The sequence below is a fragment of the Clupea harengus genome, chromosome 4, assembly GCF_900700415.2.
Source record: "Clupea harengus chromosome 4, Ch_v2.0.2, whole genome shotgun sequence".
In the NCBI taxonomy this organism is placed as follows: Eukaryota; Metazoa; Chordata; class Actinopteri; order Clupeiformes; family Clupeidae; genus Clupea; species Clupea harengus.
This window is the reverse complement of record NC_045155.1, coordinates 4,895,085-4,913,453: the sequence shown is the minus strand read 5'-3', so window position 1 is coordinate 4,913,453 and position 18,369 is coordinate 4,895,085. Positions and strand designations below refer to the sequence as shown.

Sequence of the window (18,369 nt, the reverse complement as noted above, 5' to 3'; positions counted from 1 at the left end):
TCACGTGGGGCAATTACATCATCAGTTTAGAAAGGATGCGGATCGGCGTGCAAACGAACACCAATCCGCGGACAGATTCGAATCTGCACACTTTGGAACCTCGATCCGAAAGTATGCAGATTCAGTGACTGGATCCGCCCTGGTCGATCCGGAGACATTTCTCTCCAGATTCAGGCAATCTAGTGTCTGTTTGAACTGGGCCTTATTGAGGACAACTGGGGTGGCCCACAGGCAAACAAACAAACATACACACAGCCACGCAGCCCAACAGTTCATTTAACCATCCATTTGTGCCCATAATTGGTGCTTCCTACCACGACATGTGTTGTACAAACTGTCAATGAGAAATGATGCAAGGTCACAGTCACAGTCACAGACACAGCTGCACACAAACGTATGCATCACCAGACTGAACTAGAATGACAGGTGGAGGTTTTTTTCCCCTGCCCCCATTAGAAATTTTCGTCAGTGTCACTGTTTTCCTGCAGTCATTAGTAACACTGGATTCCTTCAGAGGAATCTCAGTGTTAAAGGAGGGCATTAGGACATAACATGTACCATGTTAACAGTTGTGCATCCAAGACAAGGCACAACTCATAAAGAAATGTGTAGGGGTTTGGCAATGTTATTACAAAGGACCCGCCACAGAAAATATTTCAGTATTTGAACACACAAAATGCATCCCATTTTTTCTTAAATGTCGCCCACATGACAACAGATTTTTTAGAAAACAATGTTTTCCTTTGCGTTTTCAAAAAGATTTGCATCCATATCAGTGTTTTGGGTTTTAATCCGCGTCCACATGGCAATGCAAAAACGAGTGAAAACGATGTTACAAGCTAATCACTTTAAAATCACATTTCTTGCATAACCTATGATGCAAGTTATAGCCTACAACTAAACAAGATCAACATCAAAGTAATGACACTACGAGACAACCTGCCTCAGGAGCTGCTGATCATGTTCTACACTGCAGTCATAGAGTCTGTCCTGTGCACTTCAATCACTGTCTGGTTTGGATCGGCCACCAAACTGGATAAGAACAGACTCCAACAGGCAGTCAGGTCTGCAGAAAAGATCATCGGTGCCAACCTGCCCACCATCCAAGACCTGTACACCTCCAGAGTCAGGAAACGGGCAGGAAAAATCACTGCAGACCCCTCACACCCCGGACACAAAATATTCAAACTCCTCCCCTCTGGTAGACGCTACAGATCACTGTTCGCCAAAACCTCCAGACACAAAAACAGTTTCTTCCCCCTAGCTGTCTCACTACTGAACAGCTAACCCACTGCAGCATATATATTTATCCCTGCACTTCTTGCACTCTCCACTTCTTCTTTGCACTATTGTTTCACAGCTACTGTATATAGCCATTCCGCCTTGTATATATTTCTTAAACTTCTTAGACCATTGCACTGTTTGTTTTGTATAGTGTTGTAATGTATATTTTGTGTAAGCACATTGAGAGCCACTTTACTTCACCAAGTCAAATTCCTTGTTTGTGCAAACTTACTTGGCCAATAAAACCTGATTCTGATTCTGATTCTGAGATGAACCCTTTAAAAAGTTTATTTTTCAACATCAGCAAAACATGGTTTGGGTGAACAGAATTTCCCCAATGAAGTGAACTTAGCCTGCTTAAAGTTGTTGCATTTAGCACCACTTTATCTCAGACAAAACCAGAAAAGGCTTTGGCCACTGATGTGTTTAATTGATTACATCCTCCTCGTAGAAATAGAACAAATTGGCTGACAACCATGATGTGTCTGACAGTCAAAAATAGATTTTCTATTCATTGCCACTGAGGACGTGGTGGAGGCTTTAGAGGGCAGAGCTCAGCCTTCACAGAAAATGAAAGGTGTTTGGATGAAGGGGGAGCCATGTCATCATCATTTTTCAGAAAGCTCAGTTTTCACCTGTCGGCATGGCAACATAACGCTTCTTGCACACCGCCTGCATTGCATGTGTGTGGTGGCTACATGGTGAAACTGATGTGGCTCAGTTGCGCATGTTCCCACCAGCAACGTTTCTGCTGCAACACTGATACTGCCGGCCCTATTTTTCTGCATTGAGTTTGCCTTTGATTATGGCCATTAATACACAATTCGTTTGGTATCAGCTATCGTTGATGAGTGGTCTGAAAAGTGAAGACCAGAAAGTTGACCAGTCGTAACTAGAAATCAGTCACGTGACTTGTATTACCCTGTGTTCAGAGCAAGCGAGAGAGAATGAGCTGAAAAAGGAAAATTATAGCCCTTCACCTAATGTTCCGTTATACGTTAACCTCCACTTTCCCCTTTCCTGCAATTGCTAAAATGGTTAAAAATTGTATATTTACATTTCTGTCATGTCTGTGACATATAACCCAGACATCCAAACTGCAGTGAAAGGTCACCACACTTCCCTTCCAGCATTTGTGCACGGGAAAAGCATGCTGGCGAAAGAGGTAGGAAGGTTGCACACAGCCATATAAAGGGGGGTGTAGGGCTCCCACCCCTGGGCTGCGATTGGTCTGTCTACAGACAGACACAGTGTAATTGGTGCTTCCGTGGTCAGTAATGCCAGGAGCGTTCCCATGGTGAGATATCTCACTCATGTGATCAGACAACCATGGTTACGTCAACTAACCTTATATTTAATAGACTGAGTCTATGAATATCTTGACATAGATATGTACTCAACGGTTGGCTTATATCAGCATCAACCTTGCAAGATTCAGAATGATTTCAAACAGTAGAGGGCGTGTTGAGCCATTTCCAACCAATAGAAGGCTGGATTTTGTCAATATAAACACCAGCATTGATGCGTTTCATCACAGTTCAGTCATTTAGTTTAGTTTAGTCTTTAAAAGAAGATCCAGTAACAGTGTATTGGCCTACTTGTTCTCAAAGTAAATAATTAAAATCCTGGTGTTCCCATTCAGTACATCTGTCATGTTATTTCTCACAGAAACGCTGTTTGTAATTGTTAACAATTATGTTAATGCTTCACTTGAATGAAATTCTGACTTAGTGGTTGTATCCATATGACGCTTCTAACGACTGGTCTCGAGCAGTTGTTGCAACCACCCAACTTGGCCACCATGTTTGCGATTGATCGTTGGAACTACTCTTTACAGAATCGCTGAACGACGATTGTAACGACCGAGATAGCGCCGGTGGTTAGACAACGACGCCTTCCAGAAACGCACCCAAGGTTGACCATAGCCACGATAAACTGAGTGAGTCGCTGTATCCTTAAGCTGAACGGGGGAGGGGTGAAATCCAAGTGACGTCTTTGGCGACATCTACCCTGTTAAAGCTCCGAGCGCTCTGCATTCAGTCAGACAGCACGCAGAGAAGGCAGCAAGAGGTATCTACAGACGCTCAGACGCGGCGCACTCATTTCGCAGTGAAGGAACGCAGAAAGGAAGATGGTCTAGGCACGAAATTTCAATACAAAATCTACGAGTGTAATTGCATTACATTCATAGTGCGCGCAAGGTTCGCTCAAGTTTTTCGTCTCGACACTCGTCTCCTCTTTGAGAGATACGTTCCCATGCGATTCTTCAGACTCACATTTAAGTGTTTCGTGGATTGTTTTTGAGGGTGCTGTTTAATTCAGTGTTTTTTCATTCATGAGCGTTTTCTAGTTCGTTTTATCTTATTTTATAACGGAATTTTACCAACCTTACCAACATCCCAGTTGCCAATTTCGCCAACAAATCTGACTGCCTGCTCATCGTTGAGCATTTGACACTGCGAAACGATTACTGAAAAATAAATTCTACCTACTGACTTGCATCCCTTTCAGGGACCTGAAAGGACCAGATCCTATTAATAAATAGGGTGATATTCTCACTTATTCCCTACTTCTCAGTGTTGTCTGGACGTTGAGGGCGTTTTGTTTACAAGTGTATAATTGGAATGGAGAAATCTTCTTTTAACAATGACTGCTGTGATGTGAACGTGGTCCTAGGGGAAGAGAGGAAGGGTCACCTCATCCCTAATGGAAATGGACATCAAGGCGTAAATGGAACCATTATTGGAGGCGCCGGCGCGGCCGGTGCTGGGGCTCCACCTGGAACGGTGTCCGCGGCGGTCAAAGTGGGATACCAAGAAAGAGAGACTTGGACCAGACAGATGGATTTCATAATGTCCTGCGTGGGGTTTGCAGTAGGGCTGGGAAACGTTTGGCGTTTTCCTTACCTCTGCTACAAAAACGGAGGAGGTGAGTTGTTTGATACAAGCAGAAATTCTGTGATGTATTACTCCCATCACACAGTACACCATATGTCACATCCTATCATACAGTTCAGTCATGGCCTTGTTCAGTCATGCCGATGTACCGTGACTCCTGATATAACGCACCAGAGAAGGTGGGACGTCAGCTGACGTTTCATTCATTCTACGCACTAGCTAGAGCATCGGGCGTTTTAAATGTCTATGCCCAATGCGTGCTACAGTGGGGTACCTCTGCAAGATGGAGAACAACGTCAGCACGTCATTACCGCGACATCACGTCTGCTTATTGATGGCAAATCTTGGGGTTTTTCCAGCGCTTTGGGTTGGGGGGCGTGTCTACCGGAGGTGGAGGGGGTAGTCACGATTACGTTTCTGTTTCTCCTCGGTATACTGTGCGATGAGAATGTTGATTTATTGCGTGGGGTGACCTTAGTGTTTTGCGCCATTGTGGGATACACTTGCCTGGTGTGAAATACTATGTTAAAACATGTAACTCTACATTTCTGTGAAATCAGAATCGACAACAGACCTTGATAAATTAGAGAACCAAAATTCAAAAGATACAGGTTTACCTTGTCACTGCACACTATGCATAGGTTCTTTGAAGTGGCCATTGGTCTTTCCACATAGTTTAATGAAAAATAGTGTAAACAGTCATCTTTTTCCTGAGAATCAGTATAATTTGAATGCAGCATCCAAGGGCTGTCTCTGAGTCACACATGCAGGACCCGACAGAGAGTGCTTTGTTGTGTTTCTTTTCTGAATGAAGAATGTCTCTCTCGACATGTCCCCAGCGAATCCCCAGTTGGACTGTGTCCAGAGTTTACTTAAGCTAATCAATTGATTTACATAAGAGCCCTGTAAAAAGGCCAGTGATCGCCGTCATGATGTACACCTTTAATTGAATTCATCTCGTTTGATCCAACTACGATTAACTTGGAGGTATCCGCAATCAAATAGCAGTCTCTTATGTACAAATCCCTCTGTTCATAGTCACACAACTACACACATCGCCAGGGAGGTCTTCACAGAAGTAAGAGCATCAGCAAGAAAGACATGATGACTTTTTGGTCTTGTGGAGGCACTGAAGTAGGCTATCTCTCGCATGCTCTCTTCAATCAAGGACTCACTTATATAAGACAAGATAAGGTTTCAGCATGACGGTTGAGCTCCTGCTCATCCACTCTCGAGTGCTCCTCTGACTTTGAGGTTCGACAAGAAAGTTAATTGTGGACTTGATTGACATTATTGAAAACAAATATTTCATGAGGAATGTTCAGTGCTGGTGCCTCCTAAAGAAAAAGAAAAATGCAGAACCTGTAGATTTTTTGGAATAGCTAAATGCAAAACATTCCTCAGCAGTATGTCCTATAACATTCGACAAATACAGTCAGTTCATGTCTGTTAAATCTATTTTGTGAAGGGTACTTAATTTAAAAATATGATATTTAGAAATATGAGGCTGATACTAGACCTCCTTACAAGTAGCAAACAATATAATTACTGATAATCTATTAATATTTGTATTTACATCTGAATCCATTTTAAGGCTACCTGGAGCCTCATAGTATAGCATAGTTTGTTTCATAGATAACCTTCTATAGGTATCTACGTGTACTGTAGTTGAAACGGACACAATTACACATCTGCATCTAATGTGTTTCTTTATGATTTGATTCTTTACAGTAACAAGGCTTTTCCATTAGGTGCCATCCATCATTCATCCAAACAAAGATAACACCACATAAACAGTGGAACCTCCTCTGTCTTCACTCTGTGGTGTCAGTTATCATTCAGTTCAAATAGATGTAATAGTATATGTGCAGTTACAGTCCCCCAGAGCACTGTTTTAAATGTAATTTAACTTATCAAATTCAGCAGCAGGGGTGCACTTGTTAGTCGATAATCGGTGTTACTGATTTTATGTTTCTGTCGTCTTTATGTGTGTGTGGGTGTGTGTGTGTGAGAGAGAGAGAGAGGGTATCTATTTTAACAAGAGACTGTTTGGATAAAATCCATTTATTCTCGGTGATTGTAAAGACTGACCCATTGAAGAGGGCAGCGGGGACCTGCTGGTGGGAAGTGTCCAGGGGGAGCATCAATTCTGCAAAAACAATGTTTAATTCAGGCCAGACCTGCCAGCAAGAGAAAGGCTAGAGGGTTGATGAGTGGATGGTGATGTCTCTTCCCTTGTCTCAGTTCTCCTCTCCAAATACTTACTTTGCCCCTAGCTGAGAGCTCTAAGGTAACACGATGATGTTTTTGCCGTTCAGGTTGCCAGACTCAGTGTGTGTCCTTTTCAAATTGTGTGCATACCATGGAGGCTACCAAGACGCTCTTGCCAAATCAAATTAAGCTGCCCCAAGTTGAAAAGGTCCTCTTCACACAGAAACAAGTTACTGTACAAAGTACGGAAAAAGTGCCCTGCTGGCCGCAGTTCTGTGCGGGAATGAAGAAACTTGTAAAACATTTGTCTTTCATTAAAAGTAAAAGAAATGAAGGCAATTAAGTCAACAGTTTGGTGATATGTACGAGCATTTGAAAAATCGCAGATTAGTCAGCAGTTTGCCTTTTTCTGAATGCCTTTCATATGAGCTCGTGCATTTTATATTCCATCTCATTAATAATTCCTGGGATGCCGCTTCCATGCACTACAGTAGGATGCCTTTTAATTGGCACGTTGGTGTCCCCCTCTCTCACACTACCATGTTTCGCACACACTAGGAGATGCTCAGAAATGACGATCATGAAATCGAGTGGTGAGACAAAACTGCAATCAAGTGGTGTCTACACAGGTAGAATCATGATCTGTGGAATACAACTATAGTGTTGCTTTTGAGGGCGGAGCTGACGTACAGTTTCGTCTTGTTTGACGTGCAGGTTTGCTGTAGATGGACTATTTTCATGTTACATCTTGATATGATGGTAAATGGAGAAACTCATTTACTTCAGTTTCGCCATTAAGACAATTTTGAGGTAGGCTAATCACAGTGAAACTACAACACTTCTTAGCTCCTCTTTGCTGTCATAAGTGCTGACATAAACAGTGTGCACTGTAGTTTCCATTTCATTTTGGCACTGCATGAAAAAACACGGTGAAACCCAGGAAATGCGTACGTCAGAAATTCGGGTCTTGTCTCAGACATCACTGATGCAAAATCTCAAGTCCTTGGTTGTTACACTTCTGAATCTAATTTGTCACAATTTGTCCAGTTATTTCTGTTCGGCATTTACATTGCATTAAACTGACAGTGACACTGATGCGTATGATTATATCCCACTCACAGGGTCATTCTAGAAAACAAGTGAGGGGACTCCACAGTATCAGTTTATCTGTCTTATCAATGTCCTTTTGCTGAAACATTTGTCACCAAATAGGGTTATCTGTATCAACAGTCAGTATAAAAGACATTTTTAAAAGACAGATTGTCACATCTGTAAAAAAAAGGAACCGAATGACCTTCTCTCGGTCTGTCGGAAGCCAGTTCCACGAGGGATGCTGCATTCTGTTGAGAAGTTGATAAGTTGTGTGGCATGCTGTGACATTGCGGATTTTTTTTGGTCTCTCTCGATGGAGTGAAAAAGGGAGTGTTTTTGCGTTTGTGTGTGTGTCTGTGTGTGTGTGAGAGAGAGAGAGACAGGCAGGGGTTTAACTGTTGGTGGATGCTAGCTTCATCGTGCGTGCCTCCTGAAAAGCAGCAGGTAGCGTTAGCACTTAGCATCCGCCAGCCAGGAGATTTATAGGGTCTGCAGTGAGCCCTCTGCCTGTCCTTGGCTGCAGCCCATGGAGGTCCGCTTGCGTGCACTCGTTGCACTGTGCGCCCGTGCTGCTGTGCGCGTCGGCATGGCCTCATGCGAGTCAAACAGCGATGTCATCCCTCAGTTATGCCATCTGGGATTATAATGCATATCCAATCAAAAGCTGATTCCCCACCCCCCACCGTCCCGTTGTTGTCTGTAAAAATGGCTTTGCCCTTTCATACTTACAATCCAGTGGAATCTGTTCAGTTATTGGGAGAATTGGGATTAGAGTCATTCACATGCCATGTCATTTGAGTGCTGATTTATTTTATTTGGGTCTTTGATTGGATTATGAGTCTATGGCCAGACTCATGTGTTGTAATGACATTACCTCAAAGTTAAATTGCAGGGTTTCTGGCATTGCTGTGGCCGTAACACCGAACAACTTCAAGGACTAATCGCCATGGTGGCCCCCTGTCCTGTGATGTGCATGAGTGAAGCGGACATGCTTTGGCTCTCGCGGGGTAGCGGCGTGAGAAGTGAGTCCAGTGCGAGGTTGTAGTGTGTAAGCACGCTTTATTTGGCTCTCTGCCCTAACTGACATCAGCTCTTCACCCCACGTGGACGAGCGATTAAGAAGAGTGTCTGTTAATCTTTTAATCCCCCTTTTTTTCTGACTGGGACTCAGGGTGCTTTAGGGTTCAGGCAGGGAATGGTGCAAACCCAATATGAGGCCCTGGAACTGCTCATCGGGTCTCTGGCCACACCACCTCCACTAAGAGAGGAAAGAGTGTTTTACTCTCATCCCTCAACATAATAGAGACCATTTGGTATGGAAAAAGTAGGGCATATATACTGTTGGAAGGGCACCACCTCACGTGGCGGTCGCAGTCATAATTTTTTTTGCACGCCTGTGGCTAAGGTCACTGCTATTGTATGGCTTACGTGGCCTCAGCACTGATCTTTGCCCTCGCTTTTATTGATGTTTGCCACGGATATGAAGTTGACGGTCTGTTTGAGGAGAGTCTATAAGTGCGGGGAGGCTCTTGTTAATCTCATCATCCAGAGAGATGGATACTCTGTTGGTCCGTTGCTGCTCCGTCAGCCTGGGGAGCGAGGTTCTGGAGCTTACTAGTACCCCCAACAGCTTGGCCACTGTATGCCTTAAACCTTCAAGGTGGCTGTCACTTCACAGTATTGAAGTGTGTTGACGGCATGGTTTGGTAATCTCATCCCGTGAACTGAACCCACTGATCTGAATAACACTAAAATAACCAGGGAATGGGTAATTGGGTTGACTTAATCCATCATAAGATGTTTAAAATTAGTTTGATATTTGCAGGCTAGGGGGGAATTATATATGCACACATGTGAGGTGATTCAAGGATATGGCCAATATCTTAATCTCAAAAATGTATGTTTATTTACATCTGTGACGAAGGGGGTAAAAGCAGAGAGATCATTAGCTGTTTCAGCAGTCTCTGAGCCAGAGATGTATTCCCACCAAGCTGCTAATAGTAAAATGCTAACCAATCCCCTTCCTCTGGAGATGATTGTATGTGTTGACTGGGTGGGTGGTGTGGTTCCATGTGTTGGCAGTGTGGAGGAGAAGGGAGAGGAGTGATATTTATAGCATCATCTCAACACCAAAATGTCTAATGACAGTCAGCAAGGCTTTGTCGTTTCCCTCTCTGTCGCCTTGACCCCCCCCCCCCACCTCTTAATAGCGAAGCGGTAAAAAAAAAGGTAGGCCTCGTGATTGCCTGAGAGGATGATGCAGCAGGTCTAAAGGAGCTCAGGTGTGCACTAGCTGGTTGCAGCCTCTGTCCGGCAGTGAGAACAAGGGATTCAGCACTCACACCCATCTCTCCCCCAAAGGCCAGAAGAGCTCTAGACAGTTACTTAGCCCGTCGAGAATAGAAGGCTTAGTGCACTCTACTACAGCGTGCCTGAATGGGCCGACTTTTCCTGAGCGGCTCAGTGCTAATGCAGCACCACCGATAATTGCTGAGCTAATTACTCAAAAGTAAAAGGGAGATGAGAAAAAAAATTCAGCATTCAACAAAAGCCCAGTCGTAGTCTGATCCAGTGTTACTAAGTCTGTAGCGTCCTTATTCGGAGATGGCCTCTGAAATATGGATTTGTTGTCTTCTGAGTGCAAGTGCCACGTGTCTTCCGCAGTGGAAGACACCATTAGCGGGGAGGTGCTGGGTGTTGTGGATTAGTTGTGGAGAGAGAGACTGGTGTGCACCCAAGTTTAAGAGGCGGGATGGGCTCCCCCGGCCATCGCTGTTAATCGCAGCATCACGGGTTTAAAATCAGGTCTGGCACCTCACCTCCACTGATATGCTTTTACCCCTCCCCTCCTCAGACTAAAGTCACATTGTCCTGCGCAGTGTGTTTACCGTCTGTGCGACAGCATGTGTGTGTGTGTGTGTCTGTGAGTCACCGGCGTGCCGACAGTGCGTCTCATTTCCGCCCCTCAGTATGTGAGCTGACAGTCACACGCTCATTCATCATCCAGCAGCCAATTCCATAGTGTGCTCTTTGTTTGCAAATCAGCCTCTATCTCTTCTCGCCCCTCTTAAAGCCCACGACTACATATTTTATAGTCGGTCGCGCAGCAAATGCAGAGGTCGAAGTGTTGTAATGCTGCTAGTCGTGGCATAGCATTTGTTTCTGTAACGCAGAATAGGATCTGTGGAACACATTGTATACAGTTCTCCCCCCCCCCTCTCCGCTCCTTTTGTGCGGAGTTTATCAAAAGGCTTCTATTCCAGACATGGTCCCCTCACTCCGAACAGTAGCTTATGCACTGTGAAAAGGAGTTCAGGCAGAGCTATTCATACACCCAGTTCGGGTTCCTCGAGTTGAACTATTTTTTTTCCCAAGGGGGCTGCAATCTCCTTTGTCACAGTACAGTTTCGTCGTATTGGATTAATATACAGCCATGCGCTAATGCTCTCGATATGCCCATTGCCCCCTCTACCTGGGTGGAGGAACGCAGTGATTATGTCCCTGAGCTCATTCCACTGTCGCCCATTCGATCGCATTCCATAAACAAAAGAGGGGGTCGCCTCTCGCCTCCAAGCATCCATTTTTAATTCCGCCAGGGAGCCTTTGGCTGTTCCCGTGAGCATGCGGAGCCCGATGTTATGCAACGAGTGGCGCTTTGAATAACCGCCTCTCAGCATTCTCTCACTTGCTCTCACTGTCAGCCCATGAGCTGGCCTATGGGCTCAGGAGGAGATGGGGGTGGGGGGGGCTTAGTATTGGGGAGGAGGGTGTCGGTGGTGGAGGGGTGACGTCATCTAGACCTTCATTCAGTGTGGTGCATTGTTCAATGGATAATCTGCATTAGGAGTCTTGCAGCTAACACAGCCAATGACCCTGCCCCCGCCTCCTCTCACTGGCCACCTACGCTCTAGGCCCTGCCCCCTCACCGAAGCCTGTGGGCTGCTGGAGCTGTCAGTCAAATGCAGGGGCTGAGGCCTCATTGCGGATGACGGGTTTGCCATGTGTTCACAGCACAGCTTGTAGGACGCTGGCTAATGCAGCAAACAGCATTACAGGGAGATTGTCCGGGTGATTGGTGCCAGTCCAGGGGGGGTTTCTAGGGGCTAGCCTGTGACAGGGGACTTGTCCCTCTCTCTGTCCCTCCCTCTTTCTCTCCCTCTCCCTATCTCACGCATACTCAGCCCCAATTAGCGGAATGCTAAAGCACATTACCTCATCATTCTAGATCATTTGTCTACACCTCTCAAGCCTAGAGTAGAGAATGGTAAAAATGCTATTAAATGTGAAGCATCAGGAGCAACATGTCTGGGTGAGATATCTGTCTCTCCCTCTCTGTCTCACCCTTGTGTGTTTAAATGTGTCTACCTGTCTATCCCTCAGGAGTGTTCCTCATCCCATATGGGCTGTTCATATTCTTGGGCGGTATTCCCATCTTCTTCCTGGAGATTGCTCTGGGTCAGTTCATGAAGGCTGGAAGTATCAACGTTTGGAACATTGCACCGTTGTTCAAAGGTATCCGCTCCATCTCTCTCTCTCTCTCTCTCTCTCTCTCTCTCTCTCTCTCTCTGTCTCTTTCTCTGTCTCTCTCTCTCTCTGTCTCTCTCTCTCTCTCTCTCTCTGTCTCTTCAAAGTAAACAGATGCATATTCCAAAACACCTTTTTAATGCCCACAGATCCCACAATTTAAGCTCTATTGGAAATTGTACACTTGATTAGTTTGGTACTTACATCAGAATATACTTGCATCGAGCCATTATGTTGTCTATAACTACTAACAGTTATGTACAATCAGCTATCTCCTGTTTCCATAACTTGCACATAAGGAGCTATGGAGGATTCGACATCTGTAGAAGTTTGCATAAAGGCTGTTTTGCTATAAATAGCTTTCATTTTAAGGCAGTTTTGCACCTCCATTCTTTTCATGCTCAGAGAAGAAATATGCTCCAACCGAACAGAACAGTTACATTTATTTCAAACCCCAGTGCCAACATCTTACTATCAAGACGTTGCCAAGAATAATTTAGTATGCATCCCGCAAACCTTTTCTAACCAGTATCTACCCACTAGCATACAGTCTAACAGTATATTGGCACATACTTTAAGCCTAGTACGGAGCTTCTGCAATACTACAGGATATAATGGATTATTTTGTCTTTACTTGTCCCTAAGGACTGGGCTATGCGTCAATGGTGATCGTCTTCTTCTGCAACACCTACTACATCATGGTTCTGGCGTGGGGCTTCTACTACTTCATCAAGTCCTTCAGCGGCACCCTGCCCTGGGCCACCTGCGACAACGAGTGGAACACGGACAGCTGCATCGAGATCTTCCGCCACGACGAATGCGTTAACGGAACCATCGGCAACGCCACCTTCGGCAACATGACATGCGCGGAGTTAGCAGAAGGACGTTCTCCCATCATCGAGTTCTGGGAGTGAGTGTGTCTTTTGTCTTCCATGTTGAACCAGGGCTGTAGGGTTTGTCTTATTGACATCTTTTGTTATTGTTGTCAAGACCTTGCTTTTTATAGTGTAACAGGAATATCTGTACCGAATGTAAAATGTTTGAATGTATGCGTATAAATTCATGAACGTATAAGTTCATGAATTACCTTAGAAGTCCCTTTATGTCAGAGTTTGTTTTTTTCCTTGTTGCTTGTTAGCTCTGATTTGGTATTTCATTGCGATGGAATGGTTTGAAGGTCATCTACTTATGTCTGGTCATGTGGTCCTGAGTAATGTGCAGAGCAAAGCATTTACTCTCCGGCTCCTGGGGGACTGGCTTTTAGATACCAATATGCCTCTGTGAAGGTCGTAGCCATATCCATCCACACAGCTAACACATAGAGAGCAAGGGCACCAGCACTGTCCTTATGACACATAACCTAACGGTGTAAGCCTCATCAGATTACAGCAGTGGAGAGGTCAGAAAGTAGCGTTCTATGGTTCCGAAAGAACCTCCTGCTTCTTTTGTCACAGAAGGCCTGAATGAGGGGATTGTTCTGGGATGAATGAAGGCCTGTCTATGGTCACAGGTCCTAGGTCTAATCTCTCTCTCTCTCTCTCTCTCTCTCTCCTGTGTGCCTCCTAAGGAACAAGGTACTGAACATCTCTGAGGGGCTGGACCATCCCGGCGAATTCAACTGGGAGCTGATGCTGTGTCTGCTGGCCGTGTGGATCATGGTGTACTTCTGTGTGTGGAAGGGGGTGAAGTCAACAGGAAAGGTAAACACCACCGCCGGACCCCACCGCACGCACACTTACTCACACACCTGCGTCTTTTTCCTCGCTCTCCTACCCTCTTCCAACACACACACACACACACACACACACACACACACACACACACACACACACACACCAATGGACTTTAGCAGAGAAAAGCTGATGATCTGTGTCTTAGGTATGATCACAGGTACAAGCAGAGCCTGAGGATCTTCAGTAGCTGCCTTTTTGGCTTCATTCACTCTTATGTAACAGCGATCGGCGAAGTAAGGCCAGGAATTTGCAACAAATTTAGAATAATCATATTTTCTGTTCAGTTTTCTTTAAACAATAGTATAAGATTACTCAAATCAAACTCAAATACAAAAAAGGGTTTTGCAAATAATCACAAATCACGACTGACATATTCACCTTAATAGGTCTCTCTCTATTTCTCTGCCTCTCATTCGTCTCTAATGAGTGAATGAAAACGCAGTGTAACAACGGATGTGTCTGTGTGTTTTCTTTTATTACATTTTTTCTAACCTTGATTCACATAGCTCCACCCTCACTCACTGTTGCTTGGTTCAATACAACAGTTGAGGCAGTGGGTAGCCATGGCAACGTGCCAATTTGCAGAGAGAGAGAGGGGAGGCGGGGGGGGGGGGGGGGGGGGGGGGGGTGTGGCTATGAAATATTACAAAGTGCCCTGTCACAGTGCCGGCCCGTGATTGGTGGGCTGGGATGGATTGTCTGCAGTGAGACGTGACCGGGCTCCCGTGCAGATGGCCTAAGCCATCTTATGGGCTCCGTAGGCGGGGTCACGTGAAACCCATTGCAAAAAATGACTCCACTTATCTCAGCGCTGCCATCCTGCTCATTCAGACCTTTGTCACAGTCATGGATGCCATGGGCGCACACTAGGGAGTATTGACTTTCCTTGATGAGATTAGTTTGACTATGAGTGTTGTCTTCCATTTACTGGCACACATTCTCCCCACAGAGTATATAATGCAGTCAGACAACAGATACTTCATAAATCTGGAATGATGAGTAATTTTCTTTCAAATTACCACATATTCAGTATCTACCCACTAGCATACAGTCTAATAGTATATTAGCACATACTTTAAGCCTAGTATGGAGCTTCTGCAATACATCAGGATATAATGGATTATTTTGTCTTACAATGTTTGGCAGCAATGTCCTTGTAGTGTAACCCTCCTTGAATGCTCTTTCGGTAAAAATCTAAAGCATTAATTTGGACATATATCCAAATGCCTTTAAGGTCATCGCTGTTTGCAGACGGACAGTTCCACTTTTATATCCCATAGAGATTTATTTTCTTTTTAGGGCGGCATTTACACAAGTGAAATACGCAGCCAGTGAGGGGGGTCTGTTTCAAAGTCAGCTGGACCTTTTCCCTTCCTCTCTTTCCCTCTCCTTCTCTTTCTCTCTCTCCCAGCTTGGCCCCATTCTCTCTCCTCTTGTAGAATGTGGAGCCGAGACAGAGATAATCTCATTTCCATTGATTCATTGTTCTGACTCTCCTGTGTCTGTGTTGTTGAGTCAATGTCACTGTGCATTTAGATCCCATGCCGCCTGATTTCTCAGAGTTCCACCGCAACTGCCCCATTGTTTTACTATTCTAGAATGGTATGGCAGAACACCAAGCCATCCGAAGGAGATTGAGTCTGAGGTAGATGGGACAGTGATCCACTTTCTGGGGCTCTTTTGAGGAGTCCGCTCTGTCTCAGATGCCAAATATCCTCTCTCAAGGGTACGGCAGCCTCTGCCACAACCCAAAACGAGACGACTCCTGACTGCAAGCACAAAGTGAAGTCTGTGAATAGTATTGATATTAGGTTCTGTGTTTTTCCATGAAGGAGGTCTTGGCACAGGACAGGCCTAGTTTCAGATGTGTATTGAGAACAAAGGGACTGGGACACTGCTAAAGTATTTGCTCTAAAAGCAGGGCCAGTAAAGATTGGGTAAGTCAGGTAGTAAAGGTACATCTGAAAAGGTACAGTTCAAGGTTTACTTTGTTTGAAGGGTGCCGGGGAGTAGATAAACTCGTCCACTTAGTCTTATCTTTAACTGTGTCGAAGTGTGGCGATAGCATCTAGTGAAGAATTAATCCTCTACAGTCATATGACCTGAATGGTGTCCATTAGCAAGCCAACAAAACATTAATAAACAGTGAGTCACAGACACTTTTACAACGTTTGCTCTCTGGATTGAGTTGTGTCATATTGAGACAATTGTATTGTTTTGGCGCTATATAGATACAATTGAATTGACCTGAATTGAATATTTGAGGTGAAATGAATGCTATAAGGAGTTAAAACTCAGATTTTAATGATTTTAATGTTTTTGAAGTTTGGTTGTGATTGTGAGTGAGTCAATTCAATGAGCATAAATATTTTGATAGTCACATACTGGCTGTTCATTGAGTAAATGTTGCCAACATTGAAGTGTTTGAGTATGTTAGTGTGTATGTTGAGTGTGAGTATGTTAGTGTGTATGTTGAGTTGGAGTATGTTAGTGTGTATGTTGAGTTTGTCTCTTACTCCCTCTCCGTCTTCTCCCTCAGATCGTGTATTTCACTGCCACGTTCCCGTACATCGTGCTGATTATCCTGCTGGTGCGAGGGGTGACTCTGCCTGGGGCCTATGATGGGATCATGTACTACCTTAAGCCTAACTGGTCTAAACTGTGGGAGGCTCAGGTAAGACTATTAAGTTCAATTAGAAACATGTCAAACGCTCGACTAAAGCATAACACTGCTGCCTAATTGAGAGACATTAAAATATCATTACCATAACTATTCCCTTAGGGAAATACAAGTATTGTTATATTCATTATGTGTGTTGGGAGAAATAACAATACAATGATGCCTGTAGTTCAGTGTTTCTCATTTAGTGCGTCTAGAATAGATTTATCTGCTGCTCATCCAGAAGGAAATGTTATTTGTATCTGTTGTGTTGAGTCCACTGGATTGAAGCTCTTTTAGATGGTCAATTTCTGCGTGACTTGAGGTTACGATTTGAGAGAAACCTTCTCAGCTGATTGCTTCTCTGTCTTGGATTGGCTAGGTCTGGATTGATGCCGGCACACAGATCTTTTTCTCTTATGCCATCGGTCTGGGGGCTCTCACAGCTCTTGGCAGCTACAACAGATTCAACAACGATTGCTATCAGTAAGTAAGTCACTGGAGTTGGAATCATAAATATAGCAGTTTGGTTGTCCTGGCTGTCATTGTTTTGTCAAGATGGCTGGGATACATATGGCCATATGTGTCATTTGATAGTTTTGGTGAATGGTTTAATCAAATTAGTCAGATTTTACCGCTGTCCTCTATACAATTGTCAACAAATAGTTGAAACGAATACAAAGCCTAATTCAAATGACTACTACCTTGTGTTTTACACATAGTGACAGCAAACAGATTGGTTTTCTGATCGTTGGTTTTTAGGTATTGTTAGACTACAGTGTACTACAGTGTACAACTAACATAACGTAACTGGGGTGACATAATCAAAACTGTGACTCTAAACCCATGCAAATCTCTCTATTCAAAGCAAGTAGCACATAACTGCATTCCTGTACACAAGGTGGCAGTATTGAAAAAAAAAAGCATCTATCATACCCAAATTAGGTGTGAAGGAAGAGAAAAAGAGAAAGGGTCAGGATTAAAGCAATCTTGACATGTTTAGGAATCTATGATGACATGTTGCCATTGTCTAGATTTTAGCCATAGCTGAAGGCATAGTCAGATAGGCCATAGCCAGGCAATTTTATATGGAACAAGAAAACATTAGCCTATATCTAGACTTGACATGAAGTTACCACATTATATATTGTTATGATAAGATAATGTCACAGTGTTGGATAAACAGAAAAATGTTTAAAAAACAAACTCAATTCTTACTAAATGTCCAGCTAAATTCACAGCCATAACATCACGTTGTTGTGAACCCTAAATGATAGCAAATGCCCCTTTCATCTGTCCGTGTACACAGGGATGCGTTTGTACTGGCCTTGATAAACAGCGGCACCAGCTTCTTTGCCGGCTTTGTGGTTTTCTCCATTCTGGGCTTCATGGCCTCTGAACAAGGAGTGGACATCTCTAAAGTGGCTGAATCAGGTAAAGCTTCCTGTTCGCTTTCGCACTTTTAACAAAAGCATTTTATGTCAGCACTGTGTTAGAATAGTTTGGAGCAGATATATTGTTAGCACATGTAATGTATGCTGTAACTGTAACAAATGTTGCTCGCATGCTCAACGTTGCTGCTTTGTTACTTAAAGGAAATGTTTTCTTGTCATGTGAGTCAATAGTTTTTTGAATGTTCTGAATCATTTCAAAATAGCAGCTGCCATTTTTCTTGTGCCACAAGGATGTTTTTGAGTGTATCTGATGAATAATTTAGCTCTATATCCAGTTCTTTCCAGTTCAGATAACTGACGTCTAATTCAAGTTCATGCCTGTGTTGAGCTGTTTATTATTCATGATATTTCTTTTTTGAAACAAAGATGTTAGAAATATGATATTGCAAAGAACCTGCACGTGCCACATACAGGAAAATTAATGTTTTCTTAAGCTAGGGGTGTATTTCTATATTATTTTTGGATGCCAAAATAATTTTCTGTTTTTCCATTTTAATTAGCAATCAGGCTGAAGT

The 18,369-nt window shown here is 43.9% G+C and overlaps 1 protein-coding gene across 1 annotated transcript in view; it reads left to right on the top strand.

The window, feature by feature from the left end:
* The first annotated feature begins 3,067 nt into the window (after window positions 1-3,067).
* The window catches only part of slc6a8 (solute carrier family 6 member 8), a 29,868-nt gene continuing 14,566 nt past the window's right edge, over window positions 3,068-18,369 (top strand). The window contains exons 1-7 of the mRNA XM_012815687.3: window positions 3,068-4,212; window positions 11,865-11,996; window positions 12,654-12,918; window positions 13,576-13,708; window positions 16,281-16,415; window positions 16,783-16,886; window positions 17,710-17,834. Coding sequence (XP_012671141.1) covers window positions 3,909-4,212; window positions 11,865-11,996; window positions 12,654-12,918; window positions 13,576-13,708; window positions 16,281-16,415; window positions 16,783-16,886; window positions 17,710-17,834 — 1,198 coding nt within the window. The 5' untranslated portion in view covers window positions 3,068-3,908. The remainder of the gene's footprint in view (window positions 4,213-11,864; window positions 11,997-12,653; window positions 12,919-13,575; window positions 13,709-16,280; window positions 16,416-16,782; window positions 16,887-17,709; window positions 17,835-18,369) is intronic.